At 42.7% G+C, this 13,347-nt stretch overlaps 1 protein-coding gene across 2 annotated transcripts in view; it reads left to right on the top strand.

Annotated features, from left to right (window-relative positions):
- Window positions 1–4,439, top strand: part of MYBBP1A (MYB binding protein 1a) — a 1,224,315-nt gene extending 1,219,876 nt beyond the window's left edge. For both annotated transcript variants that reach the window (XM_044054196.1, XM_044054197.1), the window contains one exon: window positions 3,814–4,439. In XM_044054196.1, the coding sequence (XP_043910131.1) occupies window positions 3,814–4,177 (364 nt within the window). In that variant the 3' untranslated portion in view covers window positions 4,178–4,439. The remainder of the gene's footprint in view (window positions 1–3,813) is intronic.
- The last annotated feature ends 8,908 nt before the right edge of the window (window positions 4,440–13,347 follow it).

Here is a 13,347-nt window from a genome sequence, read left to right as displayed (position 1 = left end):
TTTAAATTATTTAACTGTACTGATTATGTCTATATGATTTTTGTATATTATGCATTTTACATTGTTAGATCTTTGTACCCCAGTACCCCACTGAAAGGGGACACTGTTGCCTAGTCTGATTTTTCCAGTAAACAAATGCTAAATAAATAAATTTTTTTGTTGCCCTTTTAGTCACAGTCTTGGCCTCAATTTTAGATTTGTAAATTCACGTACAAGTTTAATAATTACCCACAATCAGTTCAAGACGTGTGAAGCTCTGATGTTTACAGAGCAAGATTTTCTATTTTTGTATGTAGCTGCATGGGGAAAGGAGTTCAGCGCTTCAGTAATTGATTGTGTTATGGTTACAGGGTATTCTGAGTACTAATTGAGAGAAATCTCTGAAACAGCTGTATCACTAGATAGTATTCTTGAAAGAGGTATGCATTTCTTTGATCTGTATGTCTCAGGCATTTTGGCATTGTTTCACAATCACTGTGCTCCTTGAATTGTAGAACATGCAGTGTCCCTGTCCAGTATTTTCATGGTAGGATTTAGCACCTGCACAAAGTGTACAGCTTGTTGGGAGTACTTGCCATGCTGGAGTGATCTGTGTACAAGCTGATAGTCATATTTACTTCTACAGCTTTTGACTGAAAATAAGTTTGCCAATCTTTGATTCTTGAATTTAAGATCTGATGTCGTCCTTTTCATTCCTCCTCACTAATAGGTCTTGGCTCTGATGTCGGATTCGACTTGGCCACTTTCCAAGACTTGGGATCAGAGTCTCGGGCTCCTCCCTCTACCCATACTGCACCATACCTTCCTCAACTCCCCAGATCTCATTTGCCACGCGGTGCGCACAGACGTGGTTCCAGTGACGAGTTAGTGGTATTGGTGTTTTTTTGGTCAGATAAGTGAGAAATTCTTGTCCACAGCCCACTGGGTGTTTACCAAATGTTTGGCAGTCATAGCTGCTCGCCTGAGGCTAAAGGGATTCCATGTATTTCCATATCTAGACGATTGTCTCCTTACTGCACCGACAAGGCATTTTCTGATACAGTCAAGGGACTATCTAGTGAGAGTCTTCAACCACCTGGGCATTACCATAAACTTAACAAAATCGAACTTGACACCTGTTCAAAACTGTGTTCATAGGAACGCAAGTAAATTGAATGACACAAGTGGCCTCCTTGCCAATACACCACATTTGATCCCTGAGACATGTTCAAGATGTACTAGATCACCTGCAACCACCAGCCAAATTGGTTTTACAGGCTCTAGGGTCAGTGGCTGCTGCAATTGTGCTAGTCACCTTAGCGAGGTTCTTTATAATGAGAAATCTCCGGTGGACCATAGAGGTTCAGTGGTCCATTCTTTGTCACCCACTGTCTGCTTCCGTGAAACTTTCTCAGATCTGCAGGAGTCGTCTACAGTGGTGGCTGGAATCACATGGTCTTTCTCTGGGCAGACTCCTCCCTCTTCCCCCCGACATAGCCACAGTGACTACAGACACTTCCCGGTGGGGGTGGGGCACTTCCTAGGGAAGATGGCCCAAGGCATGTGGTCATTTTCAGAGAACAAACTGCATATCAATGTCATAGAGATGAGAGCAGTCTTCCTTAAGTTGCAAGTCTTCTAGTTCATTCTCCCTCTAGGGATGATTGTGATTCACATAGACAACATGTCAGTAGTCGTAGTCTGGTACATCAACAAACAAGGAGGAATCCATTGTTACCGGTTGTGCAGGGAGGCCATGAGAGTTTGGGAATGGGCGATATCTTCAGACCATTTTCTAATTGCAACACACAGTCCAGGGGTAACCAGCATTCTAGAAGAGAGACTTGGGTCAATTTTGCCCCCTCATGAGTGGTCCCTCAAATAATCAGTAGCGAACAAGATATTCAGCCATTGCATCTAACCTCATTGCGACCTTTTTGCCTGTCCCCTGAACTTCAGGTGCAACCAGTATTTTGCTTTTATCCCCCCAGAGGGAAAGTTGTCGAGAGATGCTCTAGTCCACAATTGGTCCACGGGTCTCCTTTATGCTCACCCCCCCCCCATTACCATTGATACCAAAAGCTCTACAGAAACCCAGCAGGTTGAAGAGTTCTTTAATCCTCATTGTCCTTTTCTGGCTTTGCCAGGTGGGGTTCCCCTTTCTTTTTTCTCACCTGAAGTATCTGCCTTGGACTCTGGATCCCATATGGGATCTAATTTCTGACTTGTCAGATAGTTTTCCAATCTTCATGCCCTCAAGCTGTTGACATGGTTTCTCCAGTTCCATTAATTTAAGAAAGTCCAGGCTCACCCCATCCGTACGTGACATTATCCTGGCCTCTCAGAGGGCTTCCACTAAAAAGGCCTACAATAGCAAGTGGAGGAGGCTTTCTATTTGGGTGTGAAAGGAAATTATTGATCCTTTCTTAGCATCTACAGCTTCTATTCTCCTTTTTCATAGCACTCTTTCAAGGAGTAACTAATTTTTCCACCATCAAAATCCAACTGGCTGCCATATCCAGCTTTCATGCTGGGAAGAGAAATTCATCCCTTTTTTCTTCCAAATTATGTAAGGCTTTCATGAAGGGAGTTTTTCATCTTAGACCTCCAGTAAAAGATCCTTCTCCTCCTTGGCATCTCATGGTGGTACTGCAAGGCCTTACCCAGATGCCTTTTGAACTGACAGATTCTTGTGACATAAAATTTCTTTCTTGAAAAACGATCTTCTTACTAGTGCTTACTTCTGCTAAGAGAATATCAGAACTTCAAGCTTTGTTAGCCAAACCTCCTTATATCATTTTTCACAAAGATAAACTATCCTTAAGAACAAATCCATCTTTCATGCCTAAGGTGGCATGGAGTCTAACATTAACCAATCAGTTCAGTTGCCAGTTTTCTTTCCCAACTTTTTGAGCAAAAGTGAATACATTTTGCATCTTCTGGATGTTCACAGACAATTACGTTTCTACCTCCACAGAAAAAAAGAATCGTAGGAAGTCTTATCAGCTGTTTGTTTCCTCCTCAGCAAGCCAGTCAGGGCAGGCAGTTTCGAAAATCACTTTATCTAAATGGATAACAGACTGATTTTCATTCATTTACTCTGAGAAAGGTATTGACTTGCCCGATCTCCCAAGGCTCATTCCACTAGGGCTATGGCTACTTCATTCTCTTTCTCTTCCAGAGCCACAATTGATGAAGTTTGTGCTGCAGCCAATTGGTCTAAGATTCGTACCTTTATTGCACATTATAAGTTGAATATTGTTTCTAGGACCAGTGCATCCTTTGACTCGACCATGCTCTGGCACCTTAAGGGTCACCCAATGCTTCCATAGCTGGGAACTCTGACCCATAATTGAGGAGGAATGAAAACGACAGCATCAGATTTAGAAATGATGTACTTACAGTAACTAGGTGTCTGTGTTTTCCATATTCCTCGTGACATCCTCTCCCATCCATCCCCTGGCCTGGTGCCTTTGAGAAGTGCTAGGAAGAATTCAGAACCCATGGGTTCCAGGTTTGAGCCTCATAAGCTTTCTTTCTCTATAGTTGTAGCAACCTGTTTTAGTTATAGGACAGCAAACTCAATCTGGGGAGTTGAGGAAAGTATGGTGCATTATGGGTAGAGAGAGAAGCTTGAGACTCTGATCCCAAGTCTTTGAAAAAACAGCTGAGTTGATCCGATATTGGATCAAAGACCCATTAGTGAGAAGGAATGAAAATGGACAACACAGATACCTAGTTATGGTAAGTACATAACTTTTCATTTTATTGCAGTCATTCATTATGCTAAATTCATTTTAATACCACTGTTTATTTTATTTTATTTTTATGTAGGCGACCAAAGAAAGCAAAGAAACAGCAGCCTTTGGTTACTGAAAGCACAGAAAGTACAAAGAAAAAGAAAAAGGGCTTTTTACCTGAAACCAAAAAACGTAAAAATAGGAAGAAGGTATCTGTTGGGCAGCAGAAAGAAATTACTGGCAGCAGTAATGAACAATCTGGAGAAGGGCATCGGGGAAAAAAGAAAAAGAACAGAAAAAGGAAAATTAGTGAGTCGGGAGACAAAAATGGACTTGGACATAGCTCTCCTGCTAAGCAAAACAAAGTGCAGAGTGAAAATACAAATAAAGGAAAGGACAGAACTGAAACAGATAAATCCAAGAAAAAGAAACACAAGAAAAGAGAGCATTCAGAATAAATAAATGTTTATACTGTGACTGAAGAGTGTGTACCTGTAACAGGTCTAGTTTCACTAATTTAACAGTGTTAACTGTTAAGCTTGGAAAGAAAAGACAGTGCCTTAGATGTATTGCTGTACCCCCAACTTGCACATTGCACAAAGACCATTGCAATATATCAAGTCTGGGCTATTATTTTTTATCTTTACAGTATTGTAAATTGTTTTTATATCCCTTATATAAGAATAAAGGGGGTAAGCAGTGTACTGCCTTTCATCATGAGCATGCTTTTATATTTTTTGAATAACAGTAACTTGAACTTGGTGACTAAGCTAAGTTTTTTGCGAATCTGGCAGCTTGATATGTATGGAGATAATTTTAAATTAAACCGGGTAGTTGAGTTACAGTTGCTAGGGGGGTTAGAGTTGATATAAATCTGAATGTATTTATATGTAGTGTATGTCAGTACTAAGAAACATTTTTTACCGCATCATTTGAGCTCCATTATATGGCTTAAGCAGTGCTAAAGATTACAGATTTGTGTTTGACATGATTTATAGTAACTGGAATAGTTCCATTTAGATGTTGTATTTGTACTTGCAGTCATGTGTGAGACTGAGCGAGTCTTTTGGACTAGATTTAATGAGACAGACTTAGAGCTGTAACACTGAAGATCTTCCTTCTTCTTTCGGCTTTTCCCGGTTAGGGGTCGCCACAGCGGATCATCTGTCTGCTCATGACTGGCAGTGGAGTTTTATGGTGTTGAGTTGCCAGCCCCGGTGCCCAACCTTCCACAAAAGGCATACACACGCACACACTCGTCTTTGGGATGTGGGAGGAAACCGGAGCACCCGGAGAAAACCCATGTGACCACAGAGAGGACATGCAGACTCCACACTGAAGGCACCCCCAGCCAAGAATCAAACCGGAGAACCTCTTGCTGTGAGGTGACAACGCTAACCGCTGCACCACCTTGGACGCCCAACACTGAAGATCTTCCTTGATGGATGTTAATCTTTTGATCACTGCTGTAGTAGCCTTAGCTATATGGGTTACACCTTGCACAGGGTTTAATAGCCAGCCAGCTTCCAGAGCTTAATGGCACCTTCTGTGGACCAAAACCAATGACCACCCGAGCAGAAGAAGATCAGTGGTTTAGGCTGCAAGCCCTTCAGAGCTTTTCTGCTGTCAGAGTTCTTCTCTTGTAGGCTTTCTAGGATTGATGGTCAACTAGTGTTTTTCCGTTGTTAGGCAGGTAAGTTCCACTGTGGGCAGGGGGGACCTTCCACAGTTTAAATTTTTAACAGAAAGTTAATGTGTAAAGTTACATATTTTAAGCTAGGAAAAAGTGTTTTATTGGACTGTCACCTGACATTCAGTGACTTTAACAGTGATGTGTGACTTTTTACTTTTGTGGAAAAAAAGTAGGTAAAACTGTAATTTATGCTTGTTTTTCAGTTTAAAACATTTGTTAAATTACTTTTAGGGGTTGGGGTAAGCATATGTTGTGTTTTCATTGTGATTTTTGGTGGAAAGAACTACTTTTTTTTTTATCACTTACCTTTTTACTGACTGTTGCTGTCAGTCTTACCCAGACTTTTCAGGCTTCATTTCAGCTTCACCATGGAACAATTTACCAGTCTTTGTATTTCATCCCTCCAGTCACAAAAAGAAGACATTTTTCAGACAGTCTTGGCCCCTTCATCCGGATACAAATATGCCTCAACCACAGATGGGCGACTCTGCTGTGGTCATTTCTGTTTCCTTAGACAACTTGTCTTCTACCTTGGCAACCTCTGGTATAGTTCCTATAGCCACCATGGACTTAGTGGTTAGACACATTCTCTGTGGCTGTAGGAATGTCCTTGGTGGACAAGGGAAAGCCACTTTTTTGGTCTCTGAGGAAGAAGAGAGAATGCCTCCCTGCCTATCCTGACTTGCATGCTTGTCCACAAGGGTGATGTGGCTGAAAAGAGTAGGTCTGCTTCTATGGAAATTCCTGTAAAAAAGCAGAAAATTAAACATTTATCTTTCCCTGTTTGTGTTACTTCTAGACAGGAATTATTTATTGGTCTTGGATCAGGGCTTAGTTCAAGCTGTTGACCTGTTTCACTCAGGCTTTACTGGTAAAAGGAAACTAATTTTTTCCTTGTGTTAAGATTCCCAGTATAAGGAACAGAGAAATTATTTTGAGGGAACAACTTTTGCTTTCTTTCGTCTTGAGTGATTCTGAGGAGAGTGGTTTTTCTGATAGTCCCTTAGAAGAATGATCTTCTGAGACCATGTCCATAATAAGAGATGCTTCAGTGGAGTAGAGGGATAACACCCCGACTATGGCCCAGTCAATCCAGGTTTGATTAACAGCTTGGGTGACTGACAGTAGCAGGGAAGGGATGGCATTGCCATCCCTGGGAAGTAGGACGATCCTGTGAGCATTTCCTGCTATAATCCCTGGTGTTGACTGAGGATAGCACGCTCTGAGACGTGGTCCAATGGGGGAAAGGTTGAAGATAGGGCTGAGCTGCTATGGAGGAGAATGATATGCCACAAATCTCCATTTTACACCCACCTCTTGGATGCAGCCACAATGATCCACAAGGGAGGGAGGAAGAGAGGTACAGGTATAGGTCATAAAATATGAAAAGATCTCGGCTTGAAGATGGCTAGCAGCAATGCCCCCAGGGCATCCTTAAGATTTTCTCTTGCCCTGGCTCAAATTCAGGCATTGGACTTGGGGGTTGATTAGACCCAGTAAAGGACATAGGGCACAGGGATGGGTGTCAGAGTGAAAAAATATACAGAAAAAGAATATCTATAATGATCCAGTATCATTGAAAAAATATATATGATTTGATATAACTGGAATTTTCTGACTCTACTCTTGTTCCTTCTGTTCTTCCAACACTGTAGGATGTTTTTATTACAACCTGCAGTTTACCTGACAACCACCCTGCTGCATCTAAGGAAGCAACTTAATTGTATAAAGTTACTCAGTCTTGCAATTTTTTTTCTAATCCCAGATCTGACCATGCAGTGATTTCCTTGGCATATTCTGCTGCTGTTAAATATTTGGTCAGTTTTGATCCGTCTACATCCGATAAGGATGGGAGAACTTTGATAGATTAGTGAGGACAATTGTATATTTCTGCAACAAAAATTTTTTTGAAATTTTGAATTGTCTAGTTTGCATGCCAGGTTTTCTCTTGCAGCGTTTGAGAATATGAGAAACATTACAACTGCTTTTCCCTCTTCTGACTAAAAATCTTTTTTGAATGCTGTTATTGCTTCTGTTTCTCAAGTGACCAAACACTCTCAGAAGTGTGCTTATGATTCATCTGAAGCCTCTTCCAGAACTGCTACTGGAACTCTTATGAGAAGGTTTGCATGGTTATGTGTGCAAAATCAACGTAGGGAAGTTAAGGCTGAAATTTTGAATTCTTCTTTCGATAGGTTGTTTTTGGACCATCTGCTGCTGAGTTCTCTAAAAAGTATGATGAGAGAAGGAAAGTGATTTCAGAAGGTTAATTAGATTTTTCTGCCTTTCTTCTCCAAGTTTGTTAAAGGTTTTAAGCCTGACTCTGCATCATTTTATAAAAAAACAAAATAAACAGACATTTAAAAACAATATCAAGCAGGGCTCCAGAAAGAAAGGAGACACCCCCCCCCAAGAAACAAGGAGAGCCCAACGAGTCTGAATGACTGCTGAAAGTAACTCCCTCTGAAACCACCACCACTACCCCATCTTCCCTGCTGGCAAGCCTTTAAATCTTCCTCCAAAATCTCTGTCATTCTATTTCTCTCTTTGGCAATAGATAATGGGTCCAGAGAGTGATATGACAGGGATAGAGATAGCAGTGGGAATCCCTTCCTCCTTTTTAATGGAGTCTTCCTCATCCACTACGTCAAACTACTTTTCTCCCCTTCTGTCATTCGGTATCTGCGAACTCGTGTAATGGAAGGTGTTCCTCTTTCACTGATTGAGAAGGGTTTTTATTTGGTAATGTTTCTTACACAAAATTAAAAAAAGATCAGTCTCGGATATTTCTTTTCTAAACTGGTTTGAGAAAGTCCCACAGTTCAAAATGCTGTCCCTTCACAGCCTGTTACTTCTCATTCCCCTTTTAAGTTTCTTAGTAATTCTAGATTTAAATGATGCTTATCACATTCCATCACCCTCAGGTTTCAAACATTTCTTAAGCTTATCTGTGTCTGGTTTACGTTGTCAGTTCTCTGCATTACCCTTCGGATTATCCACTGTTCCAAGGGTATTTACAAAGTGTCTGGCTCCAGTGATGTCCTATTACAGACTGCAAGGTGTTCTTATTTTAACTTATTTAGATTACTTGCTTATCTTTGAACAGTCTTTTTCAAACTGTCTTGACCTCTTTCTTTCGGGTCAGAGGTCACCTTCACAGACTGGGGTTTCAAGAGAACATTCAAAAGTCCTGCTTGACTTCATTTCACAGGCTTGTTTTTTTCAGGGGTGGCCTTTATCTTCCACATGAAAAAGTAGATCTAGATCCAGTTCTGTTTCTGAGTTTATCCACTCATTCCAATATTTCAGCAAAGGAATTTCTCAGGATACTAGGATTCATGGCATTCAGGGCAGCCACGGTGGTGCAGTGTTTAGCGTTCTTGCCTCACAGCAAGAGGTTCTCCGGTTTGATCCTCAGCTGGGGTGCCTTCTGTGTGGAGTCTGCATGTCCTCCCTGTGGTCACGTGGGTTTCCTCCGGGTGCTCCAGTTTCCTCCCACATCCCAAAGGCCTGCTGTAGGTGGATTGGACCCTCTAAATTTGCCCTTGTTGTGAGTGAGTGTGTGCCTTCCGTGGAAGGTTGGGCCCCCGGGCTGGCAACTCAACACTGTAAAACTCTACTGCCAATCATGAGCTGACAGGTGATCCGCTGTGGCGACCCCTAACTGGGAAAAGCCGAAAGAAGAAGACTAGGATTCATGGCATCCATGATCCTCATAATTCCAAACTTCAGGAAAAAGATTCAGTGGTACCTGAAATCTTGGTGGTCCCAACATCAACATCCCCTTGTGTGGCAGATTCTTTTTTGGGGGGAATTTTTAAAAAAGAAACTACTTTGCTGGAAAGAATAGTTTTATCTAAATCCAGGTCTCCCATTTTCCTTCCAGTCTGCTTGGGGAGCAGTGTATTTGGGGTTAAAAGTTGTTCCTTTGGAATCTTTGGAATAAGCAGGACAGACCAGAGCATATAAGCATAGGAGATGTTGGCAGTCATAAATGCTATCAGTTGTCTCAGTCATCTGTGTTCTCCTGGGCCATTATAAATGATTGTGGACAACAACACGGTGATGTGGTAGTTATATAGGGAGAATCCACATCTTGCTCTCTCTGCAGACTAGCCATGGCAACCTGAGGTATAGAATTTCAGCACAGTTTCACTCTACAGGCATCCTGCATACAGTCCCGGAAAGTATTGCAGCAGATAAGCTGAATAAGACCTGGACAGGTCCTCTCATGTGGAAATAGAATACGGGGGAGAACATCTGAAGTAGGTCTTTTCACCTTCATTCACAACAAGCAACTTGCAAAATTCTGCTCTAGAACTCCCTGCAAACAGGCATGTAAATTGATGCATTTTTATTTCCCTGCAGGAATGTTCCTCTATACCTTGCCACTGTTTCCGCTGATATCCAGGGTCATCCTGAAGATTCAGGAGGACTCTCCAAAGATATGACGACTCCCTTCTGATGCATTCAACAGTGGTTCTCCCTTCTTTTAAAAATGGCCAAGGGGCAATTACTATAAGCTTACTCACAGGCTGGAACTAGTCACACAAGACAGAGGTTGTATGCTACACCCCAACTTGTAACAACTTCCACTAACTGCCTTGATTATAATTTTAGTACATTTTAAGCAGCTATTTTCTGAGGGCACGCAGCAGGTATTAATGGATGCAATGAAATCTGATACTGTGAGGTTATATTACTTAATGGGAAAGATTTTCTTGTTCATAGTCAAAGTGAACTTTATTGTCATTCAGAACGCACAACAGTGCAACTGAACGAAATTACGTTACTTCAAACTTAATGTGCATGCAACATATACTGATAATGTTAATACAACGGTAACGCATATACTAATGCTAATCCAACAATAACAACAGTAAGACATTTATGCAGTGCAGTAACAACTACAATGACATGCACCAAGACTATTCCACTTGCATGTCTTTGTCAGTACCCAAAATATTGCATAGATAATATATTGCACAGATCAGAATCAGATTTCAAACTGCACGGAATGCTAACTTGGCATATTGCACAGAATGTTAACTTGGCATCATTAATATTGCACATAAGGTATGAGATTGTACTTTCATAGAGGTATTGCATGTCTGTGAATTACGTCAACGTTGTAACTCCAGACCTAGATGACCAGCATGGTGTATGTTATTACTGGAGATCAGAAGTCTGATGGCTTGTGGAAAAAGCTTCTGTTAAATTTGGTGGTTTGCAACATAAGCTACACTATCTCCTTCCTGAAGAAAAACACAAGAACAGACCATGGGCAGAATGAGTGCAGTCTTTGACTATTTTCATGGCTGTGCTGAGGCACCAACCAGAATGCAAGCCCTGGATAGATGGGAGCATAGACCTGATAATTCCATCTGCCACTTTCACCACCCTCCACAGAGATTTGCGATCTGAAACCATGCAGTTTCCATATCACACCAAGAGATTACTAGTCGGGATCCTTTTGATGGTACCCCTGTAAAAGGTTGTGAGAACTGAAGGTGGTAGTTTTGCTCTCCCCAACCTTCTTAGAAAGTGTAGATGCTGTTGCGCCTTCTTGACAATGTGATTAGTGTTTGTAGACAAAGACAAGTGTTCAGCGATATGCACCTCCCGGGAACTTGGTGCTCTTCACCCTTTCCACTGTTTCTACTTTGATTGTGAGTGGAGAATGAGCGTTTCATCTCTTCCTGATGTCTACTATTACCTCCTTTGTTTTATTCACATTGAGAGCCAAGTTGTTGTTGTCACACCAGACGATCAGTTGGATGTCCTTCAAGAATGCAACTGCAGTCATAACATGTGGGTTGTCCTGCCTCAGGCAGCCCCCGGTCGGCCGGATTCCAAAGTCTGGGTCCGACGTCGGCTGATGTCGCATTTCTCTCCGACGTCAGAGCGGCTGGAGTATAAAAGCATCAGCCGACGCCATTTTCTTCAGTCTTTCTTGCCGCGCGGTGCCCGAAGCAGAAGCAGTTCGCAAGTGCCGGTCGGTCAGCTCCTGTATGCTACGATACCGAAGTCACCAAAAGAGCTAGGTAGCCCGTTGGGGACCTGTTCTTGGCTCAGCCGATGTCAGAAATTACTGAAAAGTTAACAATTGTCTTTTTTGTGGTAAACAAATACCTCATAAGGATTTCCACTCTTACTGCCTCCCTTGCCTGGGCCCAGACCACGACGTCTCGGCCTGTGTAGCCTGTGCTCGCTTCAACAAGCGCACTCTCAGGCGCCGGGCGGAGTTCGCTGAAGATTTTTCGGCGATAAATTTGCTTACACCATGCCGTCGGATCTTCCGACATCGCAAACTCCCAAAAAGCAAAATGACCGTGACCGACATCCTCGGCCCGCTACCTCCGACTCCACGCCAAAACCTAGCGAGTGCTCCGGTTCCCTCTGAGACGGTCTCCACCGCTCAAACCGGCACCGCATTACCGACTCCGATTCCAGATATTACTCCGACGCCAGTTATAGACTTTCCTCCGGATACGAAACCGAGGAAATGCCCGAGACCATTGCTGTAGACAAGGTCACTCCTGCACGTGGAGCTGCCAGGCCTCCTATGGCCATGTCTATTAAGGCCTATACTAGGGCTAAGGCAGCCAGCAAAACAAAGCATATTGCTTCCAAATCCTTACCTCAGCCGACTCCGGAGACACAAATTATGTCCATGGCTGCTGATTTAATTTCCATGATCAGAGGTTCACAGGCCCTTCCTGAGAGAGCATCCCAGCCTCCTCCTGATAAAGGCGGGTTGAACCCTCTGACCCTTCTCCTTCAGATGAAGACTCTGAGGGCTCTGTCCACTCTGATAGCCAGGAAGAGCTCTTCCAGACCTATGAGGACTCGGATGCAGAAGATTCCATACCTTGGCCTCCCTCCTGAGGATATTTCTTTTGGGGAAGTTCTGCACACCATGAGGGAACATTTCAAGTGGCAGGGTCAGGAATATTCTGATTCTAGGAAACGCCTTAGGACTTTCCTTAAGAAGCCTCAGCACAGGCCCTTAGCTATTCCTCCTGTACTTGAAGTTCTGGATGATTTGTATTCTGATTCTAGTGCTACCCCTGATTCTCTTCCTCCTGCTCCAGCCAAGCCAGACAGGTATTACAGGGTCCCAGAAACTCATTCCCATTTATTCAGGGCCCATACTGCTGATTTGGAAACTATTTCGCAGGGGCCTAAAGGAGTTTCAGCATCCACCTCAAAAAATCCTTTGCCCTCCAACAGGGAAGCAAGGTCTTTAGAGAGATGGGGTAAAAAGGTTTACACATCCACTACCTTATCTATGAGACCTTTAAATTGCCTTTTTCATATGTTCCAGTATCAGGATTATCTCTTAGAAGATTTACAAAAAACATTAGCTTCTCCTGATCCTTTAGACAGGAAGACTTTGCAGGAAGCTGTACATAACACTCAGCAAGTAAGCAATCACTTCCTGCAGTGTGGATATGATGCACTGGAAGCTTCATGTAGGGCAGCTATGACAGGGGCAGTGATGCGTAGACATGCTTGGTTAAAAGATCAGCCTCTACCAGATCATGTAAAAGCAAAACTTCTGGATGCACCTTTGGAAAAGAACAAGCTTTTTGGTGCAAATGCTAAGGATGTGTTAAAGACCATCGAAGAAAAAGCAAAATCAGTTCAGACTGTGAAAGATTTCCTCCAGGTTCAACCCCCAGATTCAGTAGGAATTGGCCTTCAAAAACTGGTCCTTTCCTAACCCAGAAAATTTTCAAAGGGGTAAGAACAGACGTGGCGAAGAAGAGGCCAATACAGAGGCCCTTACAGGGGCGACAATGGCAGCCAGGAAACCAAAGAAGTGACGCAGGGGTTTCACCTGCCCAACAACCACAAACTCAATGACTTTCCTCTACTACCGCCTACCAGGGAACAACTAGAAGCTCCCTTGGAAATTATCTCTGTTTGCAG

This window comes from Protopterus annectens, chromosome 13.part0 (genome assembly GCF_019279795.1).
Source record: "Protopterus annectens isolate FY-2018-M chromosome 13.part0, PAN1.0, whole genome shotgun sequence".
Taxonomy (NCBI): domain Eukaryota; kingdom Metazoa; phylum Chordata; order Ceratodontiformes; family Protopteridae; genus Protopterus; species Protopterus annectens.
Note: the sequence above shows the minus strand (reverse complement) of the source record. Positions and strands in the feature narration are given on the sequence as shown.